The sequence below is a fragment of the Galeopterus variegatus genome, unplaced genomic scaffold (assembly GCF_000696425.1).
Source record: "Galeopterus variegatus unplaced genomic scaffold, G_variegatus-3.0.2 Scaffold2225, whole genome shotgun sequence".
Classification (NCBI taxonomy): Eukaryota; Metazoa; Chordata; class Mammalia; order Dermoptera; family Cynocephalidae; genus Galeopterus; species Galeopterus variegatus.
In genome coordinates, this window is record NW_007728336.1 from 169,603 (window position 1) to 195,407 (window position 25,805).

The 25,805-nt window shown below is 41.8% G+C and overlaps 2 protein-coding genes and 1 long non-coding RNA gene across 4 annotated transcripts in view; 1 reads left to right on the top strand and 2 right to left on the bottom strand.

Annotated features, from left to right (window-relative positions):
• DHX32 (DEAH (Asp-Glu-Ala-His) box polypeptide 32) overlaps positions 1 to 11,482 on the top strand; it is a 41,834-nt gene extending 30,352 nt beyond the window's left edge. The window contains exons 7-11 of the mRNA XM_008580961.1: positions 5,443 to 5,634; positions 6,359 to 6,508; positions 8,629 to 8,816; positions 9,714 to 9,895; positions 10,958 to 11,482. Of these exons, the coding sequence (XP_008579183.1) occupies positions 5,443 to 5,634; positions 6,359 to 6,508; positions 8,629 to 8,816; positions 9,714 to 9,895; positions 10,958 to 11,129 (884 nt within the window). The 3' untranslated portion in view covers positions 11,130 to 11,482. The remainder of the gene's footprint in view (positions 1 to 5,442; positions 5,635 to 6,358; positions 6,509 to 8,628; positions 8,817 to 9,713; positions 9,896 to 10,957) is intronic.
• On the bottom strand, positions 11,326 to 25,697 carry BCCIP (BRCA2 and CDKN1A interacting protein). 2 transcript variants are annotated; one of them, XM_008580959.1, is made up of 7 exons: positions 25,513 to 25,697; positions 21,943 to 22,017; positions 20,896 to 20,976; positions 16,403 to 16,492; positions 15,437 to 15,624; positions 13,610 to 13,784; positions 11,326 to 11,716 (listed from the first exon to the last, which is right to left on the bottom strand). In XM_008580959.1, the coding sequence occupies exons 1-7, from the start codon at positions 25,678 to 25,680 to the stop codon at positions 11,546 to 11,548; spliced, it is 948 nt and encodes a 315-aa protein (XP_008579181.1). In that variant the 5' UTR covers positions 25,681 to 25,697; the 3' UTR covers positions 11,326 to 11,545. The 2 variants fall into 2 exon arrangements, with proteins under 2 accessions (XP_008579181.1, XP_008579182.1); XM_008580960.1 differs by lacking the exon at positions 16,403 to 16,492 and having other exon boundaries at positions 25,513 to 25,680.
• Positions 13,919 to 15,427, bottom strand: LOC103597164. The gene is made up of 2 exons (XR_551091.1): positions 14,989 to 15,427; positions 13,919 to 14,865 (listed from the first exon to the last, which is right to left on the bottom strand). It is a non-coding gene; the product is annotated as an uncharacterized LOC103597164 (long non-coding RNA).
• Positions 25,698 to 25,805: the final 108 nt, after the last annotated feature.

Consider the following 25,805-nt stretch of genomic DNA (forward strand, 5'->3'; position numbering starts at 1 on the left):
TATGAGATATTCAAGCAGAAGCGTTGTGTATAGTGCAAAGGTGTAGGAGTTAGGCAAATGTCAGATTTTGTGAGCATGTCCTTGTGAAATTAAGTGGAACAGAAGCCTTTCCTCCCTGTCCTCTTCAGAGCCAAACTCTCAATCCTATTCCCAAAAGTCCCAAGACTTTTTAGAGTCTACACCACTAAAACCAGCATCATGTCTTGATTCTTCAGCTTCTCCCCTCTGTGGACTTCTTCCTTCAAGTTACACGGTGTCCAAGTCCCAGTCGTAAAATAACAGAAACTTCATTTGCTCCTTTAGACCTCCCAAGCAATTACTTTATTTCTCTACATCTGTCTATATATGTCAATATGTATATAATTAATACAAGTTCCTGGCACATAGTGCTATATGAGCGGAGCTATTTTTGTTCTTCCCTAGGCCAACTTTGTCCCTACCATTTCTAAGTTCCAGTGGCACTTTGGATACACTCTTTGTTACACATGTATTCTGTTGTAGTATATATGTTAGAATTCTTCCAGATGCAAGCTCCAGTAATCCAACTCAAACTAGCATGAGCAAAAAAATGAATTTTGGTAAGGAAATTGGCATATCTTAATGAAATCCAAGACAAGAGTGTGGTTGTATCTTAGGAACATCTAAAAACAGACTTGAACAGCATTGGCACTCAGTTTCTTGTCTCTGTACCTCTTGGCCTCCCTCTCCCCTTTCCAATCCATGTGGCAGGACTTAGCTGCTCTCTGCCCTAAGCTTCATGATGTACTACACAGCCCTGAAACTCCCCAGTTTCTCTTGATCCAAAGTCTACAATTTCCAAGGAAGGGAGTCACTGGTTCAATCAGAGAAGGTGCGCATCCTGACCAATCATCTGTGACTGGGGGTTGGTGGTTTGGTGGTGGTGGGGGTAGTCACATGGTACAAAGCCATGCTCCGTCAAGTATAGGAAGTAGAGTGGAGGTACAATTCCCAGAAGAGGGGACAGTTAGAGGGAAAAACTGCAATTCCAGTATAGGGGGTAGTCACATGGTACAAAGCCATGCTCCGTCAAGTATAGGAAGTAGAGTGGAGGTACAGTTCCCAGAAGAGGGGACAGTTAGAGGGAAAAACTGCAATTCCAGTATGGCATGCTTATTAGTTTATATGTGCATCCCCTTCATGAGACTTTCCACTCCGGAAGGGCCAAGGTTAGGACTGTCCCCTGTGTGTACCTGCCCCAGGGCCTTGCAAGTGCCAATTGCACAGATACTCATAAATGGACCAAGAGCAAGTGAACGACTTGAGACTTACCCTTTTAAGGAACAAATAGCAAACAAAATCCTTTACCTACTTATATTAAAACCATTCATGTGTGGTTATTTTAAAGCCCATAATTTTTTTCTTTTTCCTGATTTTCCAGGTTGTTCTGGTATTGCCAATTCCATCCCAACTAATTACTACTTGTCTAAAGTAAATCTTGCCTAAAGATGGTTCTCTGTAATAGCATGGGAATGGGGAGAGCCAGCAGCTAGTCACCACTACAAGAACCTGGGGCCAGGCTTCTTGGCTGTCAGAGCAATTGCTGGGGGTTGGGACCATTTGTAATTTGTGAAGTGGCAGAACTTTCACAGTGCCCTTGTTCTGCAGGAACACCATCTAGATGTGTGCCCTGCAGAAGGCCTGTGGTCTTCCCTGGGAGGACATAAACAAAGACAGCCACGCATGGGACAGAAACTTGGCCTCTTTCTTCCCTGCTTAGTCCTTTCTGAGGCCTGGGCTGGATGGGAGCAATGTGACTTGTTGGGGGAGAAGAAAGGTTCAGGAGGTACCTAGGGCTGTGGGTGGTCTGCTTGTTTCCTTCCATGTCATGGGGAGGAGCAGACTGGCACATGAGAGGTCTCAGGCACAGTGAAACTCAGGGGTGCTAGGAGGGCCGTGGGAACACTGCCATTACCTGAGAGCCCTGACCAGGGCTGGGCTGGACACAAAATAATCTTGGCTTCTGCCAGTGGGCAGGGAGTTGAAAATGTCTCTTTTCAGTTTACCATTGGAGTCTTCTCTATCTCTAAAATTCTTTCCAACTCTAATGACTCAGATTCAGCCTTAATCCTATGGCCTTATTGGTAAGAAAGGGGGTTAAGAAGTGTGGCAGAAGAGGGATTGCTTGGCCTTGGGGATTGCTTACAAGAGACTCCCTGTCTGTTCCACTCCAGACAAGAGAAGGCACGATGCTCCGCTGAGTATGTTCCTAGGAATAACTGTAGACTAAAACTTACCTGCAGGGAAGTACATGGAAATATATTTGCCTAAATTTGTATAATATCAGCTACTTTTGAGGAAATTCAGCGTTTCTCAGTTGTTTTGGCAAGTGAGGCAAAAAGTAGGATTTTGTTAAACAAAGGAGACCCGGGTGGAGGAAATCTGCTGAGCACCTGAGTAGGCAGACTTTCCTGTAAAGGGGAGGGAGGGGGCCAACCTAGGATTTCTACCATTTTACATCTCAAATTTTGGCATACATTTTAAGAACATAGGAAACATGCCAGCAGAGCCTTTGGCTGACTCCTCATTTGCTTTGTGCTCTTGCTCAGAGTTGGCACTGCATCAGCCCCTCCTCTGCTGGGGGACTTGGGCCTTGTTACAAGCTAACAACCTCTTTATAACCAGCCTTTCTGCTGATTCCCTGGAAGGACAATGTGGATACATGTTGTCATTATGGATTCCATGGAGAAAGGACGTACAGAACCATGAAGAAATACTGTGATGATAGCCCTTCAAATTACTTTGAGTGATGGCAGTGAGGGGTGGGGGTGGGGGGTAATCTGCAGTGAGCTATTGTAAAGGGAGTTCGGCTGCTGTTGGCAAGAAAGCTTAATAAAAATGTTTAATTCTTCTTGAAATTGCCTTCAGAATAAAGCAGTCTGATTTTGCACTGCTCTGAAGAAAAGGCCTCATACTAAAACATTTATATTCCTTTTGTTAGCATTATTTACCATCGATTACACTTAAATAGCACCGCCATAAGGAACCCTTATCTAAATAAACCCTTCTGCTTTTTAGCTATGACAATTTTACGGGCCACATTGGGGAGATAAACTGTAGAATGTAATATTAGCAAATCCTATTCAGTTATTTATTAATATCCCTTCACCTGTGTAATCTGCATTCGTTAACTTGTTCTTTCTAATATATAGAACCCCAAGAATATCTTCTCTTTTTCTGGTGTTAGGACCAGCAGCTGAATCTGTTACTAACTCTGTGTGCAGCCAACTCAACTCCAGGACATAAAAATGAGTAGTAGGTGCCCTTTGGGGACAGAGCCTGGCTGTCAAGCCAGATGCTTATAGGGACAATTGCCAGTGATCCTGTAACTTATAATGCAAAAGCTTTGCTGATTTATAGACACTGGTTTCTAAAAAGTTTTCAGTAATTCAGTTTATACTTCCCAACCCCTCTTGCTCCGTTTATTCTAAGATGCTTGATTCTTTTGCTGCTTCTCGCACCTTCTCCAGCAGATCAGCTATGACTTTCTATTTCATGGCTCACTGATAGAACTCTCGAACTTTTTTTGTAAATAGCCCATCTGTTTGCTTCCCAGAACTTTGACTTCTTAAGGTCTCATCTTTGCCGTTGTGGTTAGTCCAAGGGTCCCCAAGAATGAACAAGTAGGACACCAGTATTTCAAGCTATCACCCAGGCAGGACAGAGGGATCAAGAACCTGGACAAGAATGTCACTGGGAAGCCATGATCATCTGCTTAGTTTTAAATCTGCATGGGAAAAATCAGAAATAATAGGGAAATTCAATGTATTTTCTCTCAGATGGGGTTTAAAGCTGTTTCACTCTCCCAGCAGATGTCTGGGTTCTCTGAAGATTTCCCTTGGGCAGTTTCTTACTGCTTCCTCAGTCCCTGACAATTGCTTTTCCCAGTAACTGATCTTTGCTTGCAGAGGATGTCTCAGAGGTTGAAATCATATCTGTCACTTGCTCTGCTCGCCTCCAGAAGAAGGACTGGAGATGCAGTGAGCTGCAGCGCAGCCTGAGAGAGTCATTTCTCAGACTACAGTGGTGGTGGTTTCTCCTAATGCTTTCCTGTTGGCCTGACAGGAACGGGAATTTGATCAAATCTGAGTTTGTGACTGGGCTTTTGAGTTACTCAGTTTGACTGAAATTTTGACGGATAGCTTAATGATCAAAGTTAGGACAACAAATACGTAAATTTCTGTTTGTTACTTTAAACTCCCAGATGCAAACAGTTTAGCTTCTTAGGTCCCCACAGTCTTCATCTACTCCCCACCTTGCACATATTGGAATTGAGTCACTGAGAACAATCAAGTAGCTCTCATAAATCCTTTGATTTCTGGATAGAACAATACAGCAGCTTTATACTATATGATGTGCCTCTTTGTGTGGCCTTTATTGCTATACCATGTACCAGAAAAGTAAAAAAACACAAGTATTTACTTTAATATTCTGCAAAGGCAAAGAGAATAAATGGATTACTTTGAATAAACATTCTTTTGGTAGAGATTAAGCATATATAATAAACACCATTATTGATGTTATATAAACTTAAAAGAAATAAAAGGATAGAGAAAATCAGCCTGCTGTCTTTATTTGCACTGACAAATACCTCTTTTAACATCCTGGTTATTATTTCTGTCATCTGAGTTCCAGGTCAGTTTTGATTAATTTTTCTCTTTATTATGCAGTGTATTTTCCTGCTTTTTGTGCCTCAATGATATTTTATTGGATGCTGGAGACTGTACATTTTACCTTGTTGTGCACTATTTTTGTATCTCTATACATATTCTTGAGCTTTGTCCTGGGATGCAGTGTGGTCCTTTCAGGTCTTGCTTTGTAGATTTGTCAGGTGACACTGGAGCAGTGCTCATCTAGGGGTAGTTATTCCCTTCTGTGTTTCCCAGCCAATGCACTGAACCATGAGTTTTTCCAATCTGGCTGGTGGGAACAGGCCCTTCCTAGATCCTGCGAGCACCAGGCATTGTTCCTTCCAGTCCTCTCACACAGCTCTTTCTCTGGCCTGGGTAGTTCTGTACACACGAGCTGGCTGGTGCTCTGCTGCCTCATCAGTGGGGACTGTCTCAGATCCCCACAGTTCTCTCTGTAGCTCTCTCACGTATTCTGACCTGCGAGCTCTGGCCACCTTAGTCTCCCTGGATCCTTGGCACCATCTGCATGATGCAGGCTCCACCTGGGTTCCCCTCCCTACACTGCAACCTGGAAGCTCTTTCAAGGCATTACCTTGACAACCACAGGACTCACCTCAATGTTTCCCCATCAGGAATCACTGTCCTTCGTTGCCTGATGTTTGGTGTCTTGCAAACTTTTGTCTCACATATTTTATCCATTGTTTGCCTGTTTCTTACAGGAGAAAAAATCCAGTACCTGTTACTACATCTCACCTATATAAGACTTTCTGATTTTTTTTTTTTCCTTTTCTAGCACCAGAAAGTTTGATGCAGGCTTTGGAAGACTTAGATTATTTGGCAGCACTGGACAATGATGGAAATCTTTCTGAATTTGGGATCATCATGTCAGAATTTCCTCTTGATCCACAGCTCTCAAAGTCTATCTTAGCATCCTGTGAATTTGATTGTGTAGATGAAATGCTAACAATCGCTGCCATGGTAACAGGTATTCCCTAGTGACTATTCTTTTGTATTGTGAATCTGCACCAGGTATAGATTCAAATGAGATCCATTTGAAACTATATTTTGAGGAGTACATTGCAGACACAGTGATCAATTCATTTAACCTTTTGAAATTATAGTGAAGTATTTTAATAGATTAAAAAGGAGAAATTGTAAGAATCGTCTTAATATGAAAAAAATCTAAATCAAAATCCAGTGAATTTCTTACTCAGACATGTGAAAACATACCAAGTTTGCTTTTGCAGAAGTAATCAGTGTAGATCGTGAAAAGTGTCACTAGAATATTCTTCCCCAATAATTATGTGTGCATGTTTTTCATTTTTTACCAGCTTCATTCATCCTGGCTTGTATGTTTTATCATTCTTTTGCCAGCAGAGCAGACCAGTGCTGTGCTGTAGTTCTTAATCTTCTTCCTGTGTCTGGAAGGGTCTGGGCCTCTGAGCCCTTCAGGTCCTCCCTGCTCCCCCTGGAATACAAGCTGGGTATTAACTGTGTTAAGCAGACCTTAGAAAGCAAACACACACACACAAAAGGAGAGAAAGAATTAGGATGATTCACTTTAAATTTCTTTCTAAGTAACAAGAATAACATATTATTCAGAGAACCAAGACAGGAGTCACAAGCAAGAGTGTCCCCTCCCCTCTGCATGTTGTGCTAAGATGAATGTCTTCTTTATTGCTGACCACGTGACCGTTTGTGTTTTAAAGCTCCTAATTGCTTTTCATATCTGCCGCATGGAGCTGAGGAGGCTGCCTTGACTTGTTGGAAGACATTTTTACATCCTGAAGGAGATCACTTTACCCTTATCAACATCTACAAGGCCTACCAAGACACAACTCTGAATTCTACCAGTGAGCGTAAGTGAATGTTTGTGAGTCTCAGAAATTACTTACTAATTCCACCTTCTTTTCCCCATATAATGCCATGTTCTTATGAGTCAAACGCCCTTCATCTCTCGCCCCTTTGGCCACTTGAATGGAATGGCACTTGAGGCCCTAAATGTACCCACAGGTTCGTCCTCCTCCTGCTCCCACAGAGCTCTGGTGTGCTGCCATGGCATGCCTGTATCTCTGTATTTCACTCAGCCAGCCTTCAGAGTGAACTGCTTGGGGCATGGTGACGGCAAACACAGAGACTTGCACAACTTGGGTCTGGGGAGGACAAGGAACAGACATCTGCAAGTGCCCACTGTGTGGGAGCTGAGCTGTGTGCTTTCCATATTGTAGCTCATTCATTGCACACGTGGAAAGAGGAGGTATAGAGCACTGGAAAACAAAACCCCTGCTCCAGGTAATAGTCAAGGATAGGCTGCTGTGCCGTGGAGAGGCTGGAGGGGACCTGCCTGGAGCTTAGCAGAGGAGCACAGAGGGTGTCCAGAAGAGCACAGTGGCATGTGCAGAAGCACACAGGCAGAAGTCCTGTGTGTGCCTGAATGACAGTGGGTAATTGTCACAGAGGGTGCTAAGTGAAATGGAAGCTCCTATTCGAGTGGTTCAGGGGCAGAGAGGGCTGGAGTTGCCAAAGACAGGCAGCCACTGAGGAGTTCTCTACCTAAAAGAAGATATTTCTCACCCTTGTTTTCTCCTTTGCTCCAAAAGATGGGGTAAAAAATATGAAAGCAATTTGAAAGGCAATAGAATCATATGGCAAGCAGGAAGTTCGTGTTTCAAAGGTGAGATGAAAAAGTTGTCAGTGGAGCCAGAAAGTACATAGGGAATTTGGTGGTGGCTTTTGAGAGCAAGCAGGATGGAATGGGTGACACTGATTGATGAAGTACACGCTTTTGTTGCTCTGAGCAGGCCTGCGTGGACAGACAGGACAGGGTAAACAAGGGTTTTCTGCCCATTTTGCCAAGGCTCTGTCCATTCCCAGATCAAGGCAAAACTCCAGGTCCATCTTAAATAATTACAGGTGGCAAGAAAGAATAACTTCAAACTGAACCAGGTGGCTGAATTCTAATATAAAAGTTGCAGCTAGTGTAGATAGATGAGCTTAACTATAACATAATTCCCAAGTCAGCCAAGTAGTAATCCTTTTCTTGCAGTTAAGTAAAATATGAGATATTTTCATTAATCAGAGGAATTTATACTCTAGGCTTTTTCCTTCCTACTTTGGTTAAATGTTGTGGCCATGTACTTCCTTGCTGTATACACACGAGACAAAATATAGATCTTAATGCAATCTTCTCTGCCCCTTATGAGCCACAGATGAAGGGAAATACTTTTTTTTTTTTTTTTAGAAGATGACCAGTAAGGGGATCTTAACCCTTGATTTGGTGTTATCAGCACCACACTCTCCCAAGTGAGCCACGGGCCAGCCCTGGAAATACACTTTTGATCAGCATCAGGAACACACCGATCCATGGTTCACTAGGATCACGGAACCTCAGCAGCTAGTGTAGGTGTTGCCAGTGGCCCCATCTCCCTTCCTGGCATTGTCACCAACAGCCAGTCAGATGCTTGTTTTTGCTGCCTTCCTTCCACTCACCGATGTGAATTCTTTTTCAGGAGAGTACAAGGGCTTAAAGATAGCATCTTCCTGGCCTGGGTTCTTTGGAGATTATGACAAATTTTTTTTTAAATTTGAATTTTGGATAAACAATGAATACCTTTTGAATATAAAAACATCGCACAGGACATACTTACACTAAAAGTATTATTTGTTCCTGTATTTTTTTTAGGAATTTATTTTTGTATTGAAATGTATTGATTACACATATTTATGGGGTATAGACTTATATTTAAATACATGTATACCACATCTAATGATCAAATCAGGGTAGTTAGCAAATTCATCATTGCAAAAATTAATGGTTTTGTGATAACATCTGAGCTCCTCTCCTAGCCATTCAAGAATGTACAATAAATTGTTATAGATGCCTAGCACTCCTGTACACCACTAGAACGTATTTTTCCTATCTAGCTGCAATTTTGACAAATAATTTCTAAATAGCCTTGTGTTCCTGTTTCCCCGCTAGACTGTGTTGAAAAGTGGTGTCATGATTACTTCCTCAGCTGTTCTGCTCTCAGGATGGCAGATGTTATCCGAGCTGAACTCTTAGAAATTATCAAGCGAATTGAGCTTCCCTATGCAGAGCCTGCTTTTGGCTCCAAGGAGAACACTCTGAACATAAAGAAAGCTCTTCTGTCTGGTTACTTCATGCAGGTGAGAAGGGGCAGGGTTGCCTCGTCATGGGCTGCACTGCACTTCACATATTCAGGACATTCTGCTGGTAACCTCTCACCTAGGATGATGATTTTATTGACGATAACTTTAAATAAAACTAAAAAGCCATATATAAAATTCCATAAGATTTGGTGTTTAAATATACATCCCCTCAAGAGAAAAAACGGCCAAGCCAGACTATGTCAACTTTGTCCAAAAGGACAAAAAGATATTTTCATTACAAAAGGGAAGCTGAGCATCTCTCATCTTGCCTGTTTGTGAATTAGTTCAATTTAACTGATACGAATGGCCAGACAAATAAATGTCTCATTTATTTATTTCCCATAGTGAAGGCTAACATAGCTCCTTTAAATTAACACACACTACAGAAGTAGGTATATACTTCACATCACAGTATGAGAAATATAGTGGTGTTTCCACATAACAAACCCTAAAGCAGTCCTAATGGAGAAAAATGACATCTCAGCATGGATTTCCTCATCTGTAAGGAAAAAGTAAGGTACATAAGTCACAGGATTATTGTGAGGATTAAATGAACTAAAACATCAAGTGTAAAGCACTTGACATTAGAGTATATGTAATACGGCAGGTAACACGCTAAGTTTTAGTTCATAACTACAACATTAGCTGTACAGCTGCACTCTTTCAGCATACTGCCCTGAGATTGCTGAAGTTAATTAACATCATCACTGTCTCAAAGTTTTGGGCAAAGCATGTTTATGGTTTATTTCCTACATCTGAAAATAGGAAACATGGGTAGCAAATTTTAGTTTTATTATTCTGTATGAAATACTTTGGAATTTTTCAACAAGCATTTCTGTGTATTTATCTCCATATTAATGCAAAATCCTTTTTCTTTAAAACTCTGCCTTTTAGATCGCCAGGGATGTTGATGGATCCGGTAACTACTTAATGCTAACACATAAGCAAGTTGCTCAGCTGCATCCCCTGTCTAGTTACTCTCTCACCAAGAAGATGCCAGAGTGGGTCCTCTTCCATAAATTCAGCATATCTGAGAACAACTACATCAGGATTACCTCAGAAATCTCTCCTGAACTGTAAGTTTAATGGAGAAGAAAGGGGTTTCTTTTGAATTCACACTTGTAGGAGTAAATGACAAATTTGGTTTTTATTCTGTCTTTAGTTATGTTTATACTGATACCAAGCTTAATTTATGTTAAGAGTACCTACTAAGGGCAGGTCTCCATGGATGATACCTAAGACATGTTCCTGCCTTTGAGGAGATTACAGCATAAAAAGAGAAGACAGTGTAGAAATACAAAACAAAACATGATGAATCTTTAAGAGGAACAAAATGCTACAGAGAAATGCACTGTCTTGCAGGTGCACTGACTTTGAGGAGGAAAGAGCTTAGCCATTTCAGGAGCAGACGAGCTAGTGGGGAGAAGGGGAAGGAGGGGAGGGAAGGTTGAAGAGACGGCAGGTAGCAGAGCAGGTGAGGCTTTGTGGGCCACGCAAAGTTGTGATTTTATCCTAAGTGTGGTATGTAGCAATTGGAGACTTCAGCAAGAGTAACAACTTCTCTATATACTTTGAAAGATCACAGTGACTGACTGCTAAGTGGAGAACAGATAAGAGGGGCAATGGTGAGAAGGGAGACTAGTGTCTCTTGCAGATTCTGGATCCATTTTGAATGTGCCAATACTACATGGGCAAAGTGACCAGTCAAGGCAGCAACCAAGAGTAATTCATAGGTGTTGGGCTTCAGTGCTGGATATGGAGTGGTACTAGTGAAGATGAGAAAGCAGCAAAGACACCCCCTCTGTTACCAACCAAGGCTCTCCCAAGCATACAATCTGATCCCTCTCATATAGTGATGGGCCTAGGGGAAGTACTATTTCCACCAATGGTTAGTGGTGGGCAGCACTTCGACTGCATGGCGTTAACACTATAGAAGCCAACTTATTCTAGATATGCAATTGGATTGGTTACGTGAAAACCAGGAAGTATTCTACGAAGGCAGACTGAGATACTGAGGAGTTCACATTAAATACCAGTTCCACAGGTAGATCCTTCAGGGCTGAGAAGTGCCCAGACATAATGTTTAGTATCTATCACCACCCATCCCCAAATTTAATTTTTTTGTTTTAAACAAACAGATTTGTGCAACTGGCACCACAATACTATTTCAGTAATCTGCCTCCTAGTGAAAGTAAGGATATTCTACAGCATGTAATGGATCACCTATCCCCTATTTCAACAATGAAAAAGGAACAGAAAATGTGTGATAAGTGCCCTGAAACTACTGAACAGAGATGCATGATACAGTGACCTCACCAGAGCCAAGATGCAATAAGTGTCCCAGAATTAACCCTGACAGTTGGCATGCTGGAGTGATTTGCAAATATTTAACACGTCGATGGATATCACACCCCACAGCATAGTCTTGAAAAATAACACTTTGTATGTTATTTTAAAATAAAAAAAATAGAGGTTTTTACTGAGTCCTTTAAATTACTACTCCATGTTTTTCTTCTTATTGGAAAAGTTTTTAATCAACCATTCATAATTTGACCAAAATTTTTTTAAAAAGATATTTTGTAAATGTATCATAGACACACAGGACAGAACCCTACTTTTTGTAGAAGACTTAATCTGAATAAAGTCATGAGTTTTTCAGTAAATCTCCACTGAGTTTTCTGGTAATTTAAAAAAAAACAAGCCCATCACGGTCCGTGGGAAATGGGCTAAATAGATAGATGTTCTTTCAGTTTATCCATGATTTCATTCATCTTGTCGCCTGGAATTAACATCACAGTTCGCAAGGGCTTCATCGGCACATCATCAAAAGACCATCTGCCTCCCAGACAAGTGTCACTCTCCTCTTGTACTGAGTAGTTGAACTTCAGGATTGCTTTCTAAACCAAATAAGTAACCATGAATTAAAAATTTGGATAACCCAAAGGCAAAACTCATTTAATATACAACAAAGAATACTGTATTTGGCATATGTTAAATAAGAATGACAGCTAAAGGAAGCAAAACTCAGAATAAAATAAGCTCAAATAGGACATTCAGGCAGAAGTTACAGCATGCTCACCAAACAGGTGTTAAACCCACACGAGGAACACGGATAGAAGTCTGCCGTTTCTAAGAGGTGAACAAGCAGCTCCACGATATCAGTACTTCTGCCCATTCACATACTGCTTATCATTCCAGAGTCACTCACATTCATGATCTCATTTGATTCTCAAAATAATCTTGTAACACACAAGTGAAATTAAGACTTGTTAACGTTTGACAATTAATGAGAAGAATCAGCCTTCAAATGCTGATCTTGTGTCTCTCTTTGCTGCTTCCTTAGCCTGGGGCCGTTATGTGAACACGCAGTAGTTTGCACAGCCAGGCCATCTTAAAACACCCACACACACTTCCCTGAAGTGGTCTACCGGAAGTGCTGAGCCATAAATTTTGTTTGTTTAAAATTAACACATATTAATTCTACATATTTATAGTATGGTGTGATGTTTCAATACATGTACACATTGTATAATGATCAAATCAGGGTATTTAGCATATCCATTACCTCAAACCTTTATCATTTCTTTGTGATGATAACTCTAAACATCCTTTTTTCTAGCTATGTTGACATACATACAATACACTGTTATTAGCTACAGTCACCCTATTATGTAACAGGACACCAGAACTTATCCTTCCTATCTAATTACAACTTTGAACCCTTTGTCCAACTCCCAACCCACCCCGCTCCCTCTACTCCCTCCCCAGCCTCTGGTAACCACTATTCTACCATCTACTTTTGTGAGATCAACCTTTTTAGAATTCACATGAGTAAGATCAAGAGGCATAAATTTTTTAAAAATTATTTATACTGTTTACTTCCTGGAACACAAGAGCAGAGCTAAATTTGTAGTGCTTCAGTATTCAGTGGAGTTTTTTAAAGTAGTAAGTGATATCATCCAATTCAGGAAAATATATTCCCCCTCAGATTTATTTCAAGGTTTTGAGATGAAGACTGTGAGAAAGAATATTCTCTGATATCTCGTTGTCCATCACGGTACAAGCTACCTTTATAGGAAAAAATGCTAGAGACCCCACCAGTGGGATAACATCCACAACTAAGGGCACAGCAGCAGGTACCCCAGTTCCACCCCAACCAGCTGTGTGAGCTCAGGTAATTTCCCTAATCTCCCTCGAACTCAATGTCCACATGTGTAAACCCAGTCTACTACCTACCTCACGGTGTGGTTTTAGAATTAAAGATCTCACAGTAATCATATTATAAATGTCTAATCATTCTTAGCAGGCTAATCGCTTTTCTCCTCCCTGCCACACTTAGCACCAACAGTAGGGGTGGGGAGGCTGGCGACTGTCCTTTCATGTGCCAGGAATTTACGTTAGCTACCAGCTACTGGGGACACAGAAAAATAGAGTGGCCACACTCAAAGGACTTTGACATAAAATGGGAGAACAATAAATCTTGATTATTTTCAAGAAAATTCTTTTTTTTTTTTTTTTTTCCTTTTTGTTTTTTTTCGGGACCGGCAACGGATCGCAACCCTCAGTGTCGCGCCCGTACCAGACCGGGACCGGCTATGGGATCGCAACCCTCGGTGTTGCTCCCGCACCTCGCTCAGCCAGTGAGCGGCCGGTCTGTATGTGGGATCCGAACCCTCAGCGGGAGCACCACCATGCTTCCCAAGCGGCGCACTGTAGCAGTGCGCCACCCGGCCGGCCCTTCAAGAAAATTCTTGACATTTAAATAAATAGATGAAACAGTATAATCTTACCTCATAGAAAAATTCTTCCTCTGCATTTGCAAACATTAATTCGTCTTTCTTTTGGTTGCTCCATTTCTTCTTGGAATGGTTCTTTCCTGCTTCCTCAAATGTCTTACTAATCAGAAGGTAAAAGCAGCACTTACCACACGGCTTATTGGTTCTATGTGCCTCCACTAGTTCTTGCCTGCAAGGCATACACACAGATCAGTTACCTGCTGAGTCTGGTGAAATCCATCAACAAACCAGAGCCCAGAGAAAACAAGTGAGGCATCTTCAGTGGGTTCTGCTGTGACACAGGCTTAACGAACAGGCATTCGATCTGGACACTTATAAAGCAATGATTTTTATTTATGCAGTCAGTTACACTTTACATTGATTATGGCACTACTTTTTATAATAAATAGTATGATGAGTTTATCAGATGAAGCTCTGAGTTGTGGATACACAGAAACTAACAGATGAATCTAAAATTCACTCAACATCTCTGCTCTGCCTGTACATAAGTTAAAAATATATAAGAATCTGAATTTTTTAAAGCATGAACATTTAACTAAAACACACAAAGGCATACAGCCACAACCAACGTCACTAAAGCATGTTACTACTCGTACAGTCTCTAACTGCTAGAGTCCAGAGCTAATTTCTGACATAGGGCAGAAATGGCATAGACCCAGCTGGCTGGTTAGCTCCGTTGGTTAGAGCACAGTGTTATAACACCACGGACAAGGGTTCAGACCCCCATCCCAGCCAGCCGCCAAAAAACAAACAAAAAGAAAGAAATTGCATAGACATAGATACCCTAAATTCTAGAATGGCAATAGTCAATGGAATGGCAATAGAGCCTTAATTTCTTTTTCCTTCTGAAAATTCTACATAGCCCTGTGCCTCTGGCTACCACTAAGCAAAAACAAAGAAACTCAGAACCATGCCCTTCAACCTTCTTTTAATAGAGGCTCAGGAGAAATCAGATCACCCTCCTGTGAAACCAAATAACTCCAGCTGATCAGAAAAAACCAAAACACTTAGGGCACCAGAAGTACAGTCTGAGTAGGAGCTGAGAGGGTGGGGAACAGCAGAATGAATTACAGGAAAATGACAACACAAGTGCTATGACCTCTGAGAAATAATGTTCTGTAAAGGACCTGTCTATACTTCGTCCTCTGTTTCAAAGCACAGGCAATACAATCCTTAGTTCACTTAGTTTGCTGGAAGATTTCACAGCTCTTCTTCCATTTAGAATATTTTTGTAAAATTCAAACTCCCACCTGTCTATACTTCGTCCTCTGTTTCAAAGCACAGGCAATACAATCCTTAGTTCACTTAGTTTCCTGGAAGATTTCACAGCTCTTCTTACATTTAGAATATTTTTGTAAAATTCAAACTCCCACATTAAAAAACAGCCACCAAAAACCCTAAGAAGCCATAGACACTCTCAGGCCTATAGGATCATTAATTATAAAACATAACAATGGAATTTAGGAATTTTACTCAGTTTTTGTTATTGCTGTAGTTGTTCAGCATTTTATTCATACAGAAATCTGTAAAGAAGCTGAAAAACTTCAGTCAAATGGGGTAAAAACTCCATATGAAATTCATCTACTTTTATACCACTTAAATCTTTTCAATTAAGATTATTGTCACAAATAATCAAAACTCTTCAAAAAGTCGATTATTAATAATGTATGCACCTCACAAGATGTTTCTTCCTCTCTCACACTAAACTTGCTTAAAGCAAAGGCAGAACTCTTTCTATACCTATATATCACACTTAAATCACATTTCTGAATCTACTTGGAAAAAAATCACTGTACAAAGGCATTTTCTGAAGTCTCTTACTGAAGCTGTTGGTGCATAGGCAGAGCAATCTGCGGAGGGACGTTAATGAATCTTTCACTTAGCAGAAGGCCCACAGGCTTGCTGGGGTCATTTAAAAGCTTGTCCAGCTGTTCAACCATGCTCTTCTCACAGTTCTTCTCACAGAAGCTCAGAATCAACTCTTTAATTTGTTCAGTGCACTGGGTACCCTAGAAAGTAAAGAGAAGGCTTGCTTTTTATAACAGGCCATCACTTATAGGAGAAAATTTGAAAGCGAGAGCTATCACTTCTTATCTTACAGGTTAGGGCAGTTTCCTGCCACAGCCTTTAAAATCTTGTATGTCTTCAGTGTTGATGGCTTACGTATTTCTCTGAAGTAACTACACCTCGTAATTTACCATCTCATGTCAGTGATAAGAGGGTTATAACTCAGTCACAACTAGAATTGCAATTCTAGTCCATTTCATTTAGACAGATGGAATAACCGGAAAGTTCATTTTAAAATTAAAGATTAAGTGTAGCATGCCCCTCATTCTTAGGAGGGTAGGCAGCTGTTTTACTTTTTATTAGAACTCATCGGTGAGTTAATAAAAAGAAATGAATCAAAATACAAGTAAATATCAGTAAGCAACCTCAACTTTGGAAAGCAGCAAAGCCTCAGAATAGTCACACTACACAAGTAGCAAAGACAACAGCTGCAGAGACACAACACAAACAGCTCCCGTGTCAGTATCAGCATCAGAACACCAGTGACTGAAAAGCCAGATGATTCTGTACACTACAGGCAGTAAATGACTTTAACTGGGTACAGATTATTGAAAACAAAACACCATAACCATATTGAAAAAGAATTACAATAAGATTTCTCAAGAGCATACATCCTTATAGTAATTACCACTATCTGGCATAAAAGACCCTCTTACCATGCATTAAATAAAAGTGGTTTTGGCCTTAAAAACCATTCGGATGCTACCAGGTGAAACCAACCTTTCTTTCAGTTAAATTTAAAAGGCTTATGAAACCAAAAATCTCATCTTCATCCACACCATCATCACTGTCTTCTGAAACATCTGTTTGCTGTTTTAAAAAGAAACAATATTAAAATTTTATATTTGGTTGAGGAGAAATATTACACCAAGTCTTGGAATCTAGGCCACATTTATCTTTCCACTTTTCAAAAGTAAAACTCCGTCTTATGCCGTTATCTTAGAACAGCATCATGTCCTATATACTGCGTGACCTTGCTCCTATCACTTTACCTCCCTTGACTCTGTTCCTCTTTTTATATTCTGGACTATTTCATCCCACTCTAAATTTCTTTATACTAGATCCTTAAGACATTTGCCTTTGCCAGACTCCCAATATACTGTGAATCCAGAAAAGGTAAAACCTCATGAAATAAAGCATTTTGATAAGTTTTCCAAATGATTTGGCTAGAGCCAGCCCTTGCTTGTTGCTCTGCTGACCTGCACTGCTTCACCTAAAACTCACATGTTTCCAGAGTGCTTGCCAGTCTTAACCATTAGGCTGAACAATGCTTGGGTGCCACTTATACCTACCACATGAGCAGGAGAGAAGAAAAAAAGAGCTGGAAAGGAAATGAATTAAGAAAACAGTTAAGAAGGAAATGGTTGACTTCAACATGAGTTCCTGGCCCTACTTTGACAGCCCTTCCACTGGAGGCCTCAATGCACAGTCCACATTTTCTCTTTCACGTATTGCCAGTTTGCTTGTCCAAGTCCTTCACTCCTCTCTCACTGTGTCCCCAGCACCCACACAGAGCCTGGCACAGAGTAAGTACTTGGTGAATACATGCTAAAGGAATGAAATGATATGAGGCTGCTCTTCTTATACAAAGCAGGGAGGGAGTTCTAGCCATACCCTTCAGCACACTGGTTCAGTTAGGTATGGTCTGCGGCCCTTAGCAGGATGTTCACAGCGTTGAGCCACACCCCCAGGACCTCAGGTCACTGAATAGAGTGGGTATGAGCTTCTACAGGGGGCAGAAGGTCAAAGCAGACCAGAGACTGAAGGACTGGACACACTTGAGAGGGATGAGGGATCTAAGCTGATGACATCATTGAGGAGGAAGTTCAGGCAACGAGTTTCCAAAGCAGTTACCAGGCTTTAAAGCAAAATAAGCAAAGCAAAGCATGTCTGCTAAACCTGGTTGTAATAAACCACCAGTTCCTTCCTGCTGGCAGGAGAAAGGGTGGGAGTGGCTCCAGTAAGACCTGGAAGGCCTAGCAACTAACATGTGCCAAGGTGAGAGAAGTCTTATGTTCAGCAAAACAAGATAATGCAAAGATAGAGAATGATAGAATCCCTGTACTGGCCAGCTGCCAAAGGAAAAAAAAAAGGCAGAGAATAAGAAAGAAACTCAAGAGGAGACTAACGGTTTCAGTGAGAGAACCAAGGGCCTGTTTGCTCATCAAGGAGAAAGGGGAAAGAAGTCCAGAAAAGAAAGGAATAGATAAATCACCCTTGGTCCTCCAAGACCAACATTTGACAGTTTCCCTGCACTTCAGAGGACCCTCTGTTTCAAGCCCTAAGAAATCCAAAGAACTGTTACTCAGCTCACAAGTAATTAGCATCCCCCTGGAACATCCTCAGTGTTCCTCTCCCTGCAATGGGCCCTGTCAACCATCCAGGCAGGGCCACTCAGGGCCTGCCTTTCTGTAACAGAACCTTGACATTACAAGCACCATCTTAGGTAAGAGCTCCATCTTAGATGCAAGCAGGCAACACCCCCACGTGAGAAACTGCTGACCTTTTCATAAGAAACAGGAACTATATGCTTGACTGCCTTAACTGCGTGTACTTTGGCTTCTGTAACCTAGCTACCTAGCTTGCTTCCTGCACCTGAAAAAACCCACACGGGATGTGGTTTCTGCAGTTATAAACTCCACCAGACCAAGGCTCGTTGCTGCTCTCCCAAAATACCTAGGGGAGGCAGTCGCGGGCTGGCTAATAAAGACTGTTAGAATTCTTAATTAAATGTTTGGTTCCTTTCCTGGGCGACAACCTCACAACATTTCCATAGCTCTGGGGTCACAATCACATCTACAGCCATCTGCCTCTCCAGTAAGAGCTCTCTCTGCTTGACCCATTTCCCTGCCTCTTCAAAATAACAACTCTCATGCCTTCCCATCCCACCCCTTACCTCTCCTAAGCCTCTTCATTCAACACAATTTTTTTAGTACCTAAGTACTGAGCAATTCATCATGGCCAGGGAGAACTCAGTAACCCCTTGCCCCTCAGTCTGCAGCTTCTCTATCTGACTCACACATATGCCGCATGCTGTGCTCCCCTGCCCTGTTCTCTCTACGGCCCGAGGGACTGGCTGCTACAGAGAAGAGTCCAACTGCCACTCTCCCCTCTCCCCAGCAATCCCAAGGGCTCCAGTGAATGTTCTGGGCAGTCCTTCTCCTAGAAACAAGAAGTCTCTGTCCTTGGGACACCTCAAGTGTCTCTGCAGAAGCCAAAGAAGCCGTAATTATAACTGTAGAGCTATTTGTGTGATTATCCATTTAAAAGGTGAATCCCCCCACTAGATGATAAGCTCTTTCAAGGATAAAAACAACTGCTTCTCATACACACCATCAGGTCCTGTAAGACACTAATGAGTTCGAGGTCACATTTATTTGATGTAAGAGCAGGTGGTCTGCTTTTTATCATGGCCTAATAAGAGGAAGTCACTGTGGATTTTATTTCTCTCATTTTCTTTACATTTAGTGCCAAAGATGCTGACAACCCTATTATTCAGTGTCAGAATTTTAGTGGTGTAAAAGCAGGACTAGGGTGTTTGAGGAATGAACAGAAGTGGTAAAGACCCTGAATGAGAGTACTTCTCAAGAATTTTGGCTTTGACGACGGAGTGAGGTGGCTGAAGGTAAGGTGGAGTGGAACGTTAAACTAAAATGTCTGTTAAAGATGCTTAACAGATGTTTTAAATGTTAAAGATGTTTAACATTCTCTTGCAAGATGGCTCACTCAATATGACTGGCAAGTTTTGTTTTGTTTTTCACGACAGGCGAGATAATAGGTGCTAGGAATAGGAGAAAGATGTGAACAGTGAGAGCTATACACAGACAGCACTCCCATGTGCCAGACGCTGTTCTAAGCACTCAGCAACTCATTTCGTTGTTCACCTGCCCACCCTGCAAGATAGGGACCAGTATCATCTTCATTGTCAGAGACGGCAAAGGAAATAAATTAAGGTCATCGCGGCAGAATATACCTTCCACAGATGACCCCAACTATATCTCTTCTCCAACATTCTCTTCTGACGAAGTGACCTAGACACTCCTCCCACTGAGTGGTGGGGTCTATGTGCCCTCGCCTGGGTAGACCTTTGTGTCTGTGCTGATCCAACGAATGGTGTAATTGACATTGTATCACAAAATGCTATGCACTTCTGCCTGGTTCTTTTGAGCTGCTTGTTCTTAGAACTCAACCAAAGAGTAGAAAGGCTCACATGGAGAGAAACTGAGGTCCCTGGCCCAGAATCCTAGCTGGGCTCCCAACAGCCAGGCAGCGCTAACTTGCCAGTCATGAGTAAGCCACCTTGAAAGTGAATCCTCCAGCTTCCAGTTGAGCCTCCCCAGCTAATGTGACACAGAGCAGGAGCAGAGATGAGTCATCCCCACTGAGCTCTGTCCAAACTGCAGATCCACAAGCCAAATAAATGATTGCTGCTCTTCTAAGACACTAAGCTGTGGGGTAGTTTGTTATACAGCAACAGATAACCGCAAGAGCCACCAGACAATAAGCAGCAGAGCCAGAATTCAACCCAGCCTTCATTTTGTTGGACTCTACAACATCTGACAATCATGACGATTCCCTCCTCCTCCAAATGCTCTCCTCCCTTGCTTTGCATGACACCACTCTGCTGCTTTGTCTCCTACCTCTCGTCATTCCTTTCAGTCTCCTTTGCTGGCTCTGCCATGTATTTTACTCATCCAAGTAATGTTGGTATTACCAGGTGTCTGTCCCTTGCCCTCCCTGGGCAATTCCAACCACTTCTATGACTTTAATGACCATTTATCTGCTGAAAACTTCCAAGTCTCCAGGGCTCCAGCTGCTGCTCAGTACCTCGCTTGCACGTATCAAGGGCAACTCAAATTCAAAATGTACGAATCCAAACTCAGGCTGGCCCTCCTAACCTCATCTTCTTCCATCTTTACTATCCCAGTTGCTCAAGCCAGAAACTTGGAAGTCATCATTGACTCCTTTTCCTCTCACTCTCAGACCCAATCGCGGACTAAGCCTCATCATATTTCATCTCCCAAATATGCTCTGAATCAGTCCACTTCTATCATCTTCCATTGCCGCTACTTGGATAACTGCATTTAATAACCCTGGATTAGTGCAATGACCGTCTAAACAATTTCCCTTTCTCCAGTAATATTTCCTTCCAATTTGAGGTGAAAAGGATAAAGAACTCATTTAATCAGAATAAACACAATTGTCCTGCTTACCTTAATCACACTCCCAATATGGTTTTGTTGAATTAAGAGATCTGTTAGTTCTGCAGTGTTCACAGGAGCCTTTCGGAAAAGCTAAAAGAAGGAGAAACATTATTTTAAATGAAGGTCAAAGCATAATTTCCTTTTTCTTTTTGATAGCTGCCCAGCTCAGGAATCGAACCCTGGACCTTGGTCTTATCAGCACCATGCTCTAACCAACTGAGCTAACCAGCCAGCCCCTATAATTTTTTTGTTTTGTTTTGTTTTGTTTTGCTGTCTGGTACAGGGATTGAACCCCAAGCCTTGGTGTTATCAGCATCACACTCTAATCAACTGGGCTAACCAGCCAGCCACTAAAGTGCAATATCTAATAAAACTTCAAATTCCATGTTCAAATAAAAATAATAAAACTTCAGTGACTTGAACAAGAAGATGACCTAGAAAAGCAATCCCAAGAGCAAAAAAAAAAATCCCAGGAAAGTCAAAGGTACTAAAGGTGTGGAAATTTCAGGAAAGCAGCAGTCAGTAGTAACACAGGAAGTATGGGGGAGGGGAGAAGAAAGTGGGGAAAAGAGAGGAGGATGAACTTAAGTACAGAGACTTTGGTGACTAGAACACTGGAGGCTACACAGGGTAGAGGGCCAAGGCCATATCATCTGGGGTAAAGAGTGAGAGAGGCAGCAAGCATCGATTTTGTAGCTCCACATGGTACAGTCCGTTATATGGCTACTATTTGTGTATAAGAAGAGTTCTAGCCCCTAAAGTTTGGATGTGAATTACAGAAAACAGAATAGTAGCTTAAGTAATTAGCAAATGAAAAGGTGGGTATTTTAGAACAAAGAATACTTAAATATATTAATCAGAGGAAGGGATCGGGGAGCAGAGGCACGAATAGAGGGGTTAGCCCTGGAAAAGAAGGGAAAAAAGTCTTGCTTCCAGGCAAGGTGGAAAGGATAGAAATGGGAATTGTGAAAGAATGAAATTTGGGAGAGCTTGTTTTTGAATGGCCTGGATATTCTTACAAGAGCAAATTTATGTGTAATATGTAAAAGACAATACCTGCTGCAGTAATTTCTTAATTCCGTCATAATCGTTATCTGAGATGGAATAAGCTTCAAATTCAATATTCACTTCCTGTAAACAATACACAAAATAGGTCATCATACATTACTGTCTAAAATGACTCAGGCATTATTTTCCACTCTACAGATTTTTCTTTTTCTTCCACCTCCATTCTTTTAGGCTCTTTCTCTATCCGTTATTTCATTTACAGAAGATGCCAGAAAAAGGAGAAGAAGAAAATGTTATCTGAAGAACTCTAAGTGTCTAGGCTTCAAAATAGACAAACATTGCCAAGACTGCCATTCTGTAAAGAATACAAAGCACCTTCATACCATTTCCCCATGTGACACAAAAGCCTGAGTGAAACAAAACACTCAGAGTGACCTACTTTAAATGTTGAAAATGTTCAGTCTGGATAAAACAGTCACAGCAGCTACATAGGAGAAATTATTATTTACCTGACTGCAAAAAGGGTGGGCAAAGAACAAAATCACTTCAGAAGTTCCTGGAATTGCCTAGAGACTGACTTAGCCCATGGATTTGTGGCTACACTTCATTCACTTAGCAAATATATATATATATTTTTTTTTCCTTTTTTTTTTGTCTTTTTTCGTGTCCGGCAACGGATCGCAACCCTCAGTGTTGCGCCCGTACCAGACTGGACCGGCAACGGGATCGCAACCCTCGGTGTTGCGCCCGCACCTCGCTCAGCCAGTGAGCGGGAACCGGTCTGTATGTGGGATCCGAACCCTCGGCGGGAGCGCCACCGCGCTCCCAAGCGGCGCACTGTAGCGATGCGCCACCGGGCTGGCCCCACTTAGCAAATATTTACTGAGTACCACCAAGTACTAAGCACTGTGCCAGACACTCCAGACGAAATGGTGAACAAAGCAGACATGAACGGTCCTGCTCTTATGGAGCTTAGTTTAGGCAGGAATACAGACATAAAGGAAATATTCCCAGAAATAAATGTAAAGTTGCAACTATACCTGCTATAAAACAAAGGTACACAGTGCTATAACAACCTAAAAAACAGGAAGTCAGAAAGTCAGGAAAGGCTTCCTTAAAGAAGTGACACTTGAGCTGGGAACTGAGAACAAGTAAAGAGGGTTCCTGGCACAAGGAACAGCACAGGCTAAGGCCCAAAAGCAGGAGGAAATATATAAATATATATGGTGAGTGCAAGGGACTAGAAGAAGGTATGTGTAGCTGAGCTCCCTGATCTATCTACAAGACAACAACAGAATGTAAGAGAAGATGCCGCCGATATATCCTGCAAGTAAATGAAAGCATTACTTCATGCAAAAAATAAAACCTTATATGATTTTAAATGCTATACAAGATCAGTCCTTGAGGACCCTAAATCTTACCTTGATAAATGACACACTGAACCTCAGGCTCTGATGAAATAGTGTATTTACACACACTTCAGGTTATACAAGTTTTGGAATTTGGATCTCAGCTAAAGGATGTCACAGGAAATAAGACCTACTTTTGTCTTGCCATCCTCACTGTGCACATTTAAGTGCTCCCCTGGCTGGTAAACTTACCAGGGCCTGGATATTAAGTTCAGCTTGCAGACTTCAAATCCTGACTCTCCAAAGTTGACTCAGCCAGATTATGTGAGCAGTAAGACCCAGGGGGTTTGGGCAAAAGTGTTCTAAACAGGATCAAACTAAACCAAACAACAAATTACTGTTCAGGTCTTGAATTTATTCCTTAAAAATAAGATATTTAAAAAATGCCTTCTAGTGTTTTTCCTTATGTAGATAGAAGCCTTCAACCTGTCCCAGGCTACAATGGCACCACCATTGAAATGGATACCAAATGGATTATGTGTCCAGCACTCCTTTCCATGGGCATGGGCTCCCTTCCATATGGTTTCAGTGGAACAATCATCTTGGTAGATGGAGCCCTGTCACTCACCCCCCAGGTGATTTAGAATTTAGAATTAAGACTATGGTGGCATCTAGCTTTCTTGGTTTTTTTGAATGAAAATCTCAGAAATTGTCAGCATTTTTTATTTTCTTCTCTATGAAGTAGAAATAGAAAACCAAATATTTTGAATGTAACACAGAAGAGTAAAGCAAAGATGAAAAACATGAAGGACTTCTAGGGTTCTCTATAGCATTCCAGGTTCTGGGACCCAGTCTATTCCTGAGGCTTAGTTGCTTTCCTGCCCTTGGAGATCTGTAAGATAGTGCATTTTTATCACAAATTCCCCTTTCTGCTGAAGCTATCCTTCAAGGGGTTCTACTGAGCACAAACAAGAGTCTCAACCACATGATCAGAGGAACCGTAACTAAACAGGCCTATTCTTTTCGTCTTCCCTACCCCCACTTCTCCTTGAAGTTCTCACAACAACTTTCTATCACTGCTCAGCCAGCTGCCTCACCTTGTCCTTTAAATCAGGCTCTTACTACTTAAAATCCTAAAACTTTAAATAACTGTGCACATTTCCTTATTTACTTATACACCATCTTGTTTCAAAAAAGATCTGAGGCAGATTTTGAATTCTTAGAATAATTCTCATAGAATTTTTTTTTAATTTTTATTTTTTTGGTGGCTGACTAGTAAGGGGATCCAAACCCTTGACTTTGGTGTAATCACATGGTGCTCTAACCAACGGAGCTAACCAGCCAGCCCCCTCTCATGTATTTCTACGTCAGGAAAATGACTAGTGGATTATTGAACATCTCAGAAAATAAAAGCCTCCCTCAAATAAACAACGGAATAAGTATCCACTAAGTGTTTCACTATAGGAAACTACCCTAAAAGCCACAATTTCTTCAATCAAAAAAGTCATAAATGCCAAGGGTAAAAACTACAAGAGCGAAGAGGTTAGAAAGTTAAAAAATCTTATTACTCATCCCACACTTCTACTTTCCATAGGCCAAAAGTAAATTATTCCTTCAAGAAGTTTTCAACACACATAATCAAACGTGCATTTTCTCTTTCTTCTTTCCTTCACATAAAGACTATATATACGCGCTGTTTTCACTTAACTTGCTGGGCGGTCTCCGTTGTAAAATGGTGACAATTCCTAAGTTCAGAGAAACGCAAAATGCACAGAGCTTGGAACAGCACGTATTATTATTATTATTATTATTGCTGAAGCGTAAATTCTTACAAGTAGAATTACTGAATCAGGGGATGTCTACATTTAAAATTTTGATAGATACTGTCAAATTACCCTCCGAAGAAACCGCTACAACCGTAGACGTAAGCGCCTGTTTTCCTAAGTCATCATCAGTGATGGTTATTACACAAGTCTGTAATCCTTGGCGGTCCAGTAGACGTTCCATGTTAATACAAGAAGCGTTAATTTCTATAACCCCAAAATTTGCAAAGCAGCCAGTCGAAGTCCTTCTAAGTGGCGCGACGGCACTCGCGGGAAGGAGCCAAAGTGAAGAGGTGACCTGTGAGGGACGATGCTCCCGCTCACAGACCCTCGGCGGCAGGGAGGCCACCGCCCACCAGGCAGCGCACGCCGTCCTCACACGGCTGTCGCTGACGGAAAGCTTTTTCTCAGCTGTAAACCCAACTGGGACCGCGTGTGCTTCTCACCTCGCCAACGATCTCGGCGTCTTCCTCCTCTTCTTCGTCGCTGTCTTCATCGTCTTCGTCCTCATCCTCGACTTCATCGTCCTCTTCTTCCTCGTCGCGCTGGGCCGGGACGACCGGCGGCAGGGGATCCCCACCGCCTACGGCCCGCCGCTTGGGCCTGGACGCCATGATGCCGCCCACAGCGCGCCTGCGCAGCTTCCGCTCGCCTGACCTTCCGGATCAACCCATAGTAGCCGAGGGGGGTGCAGACTACAACGAAGCTCGGCGCTGAGTCGACGTCAACACCCGTGCCC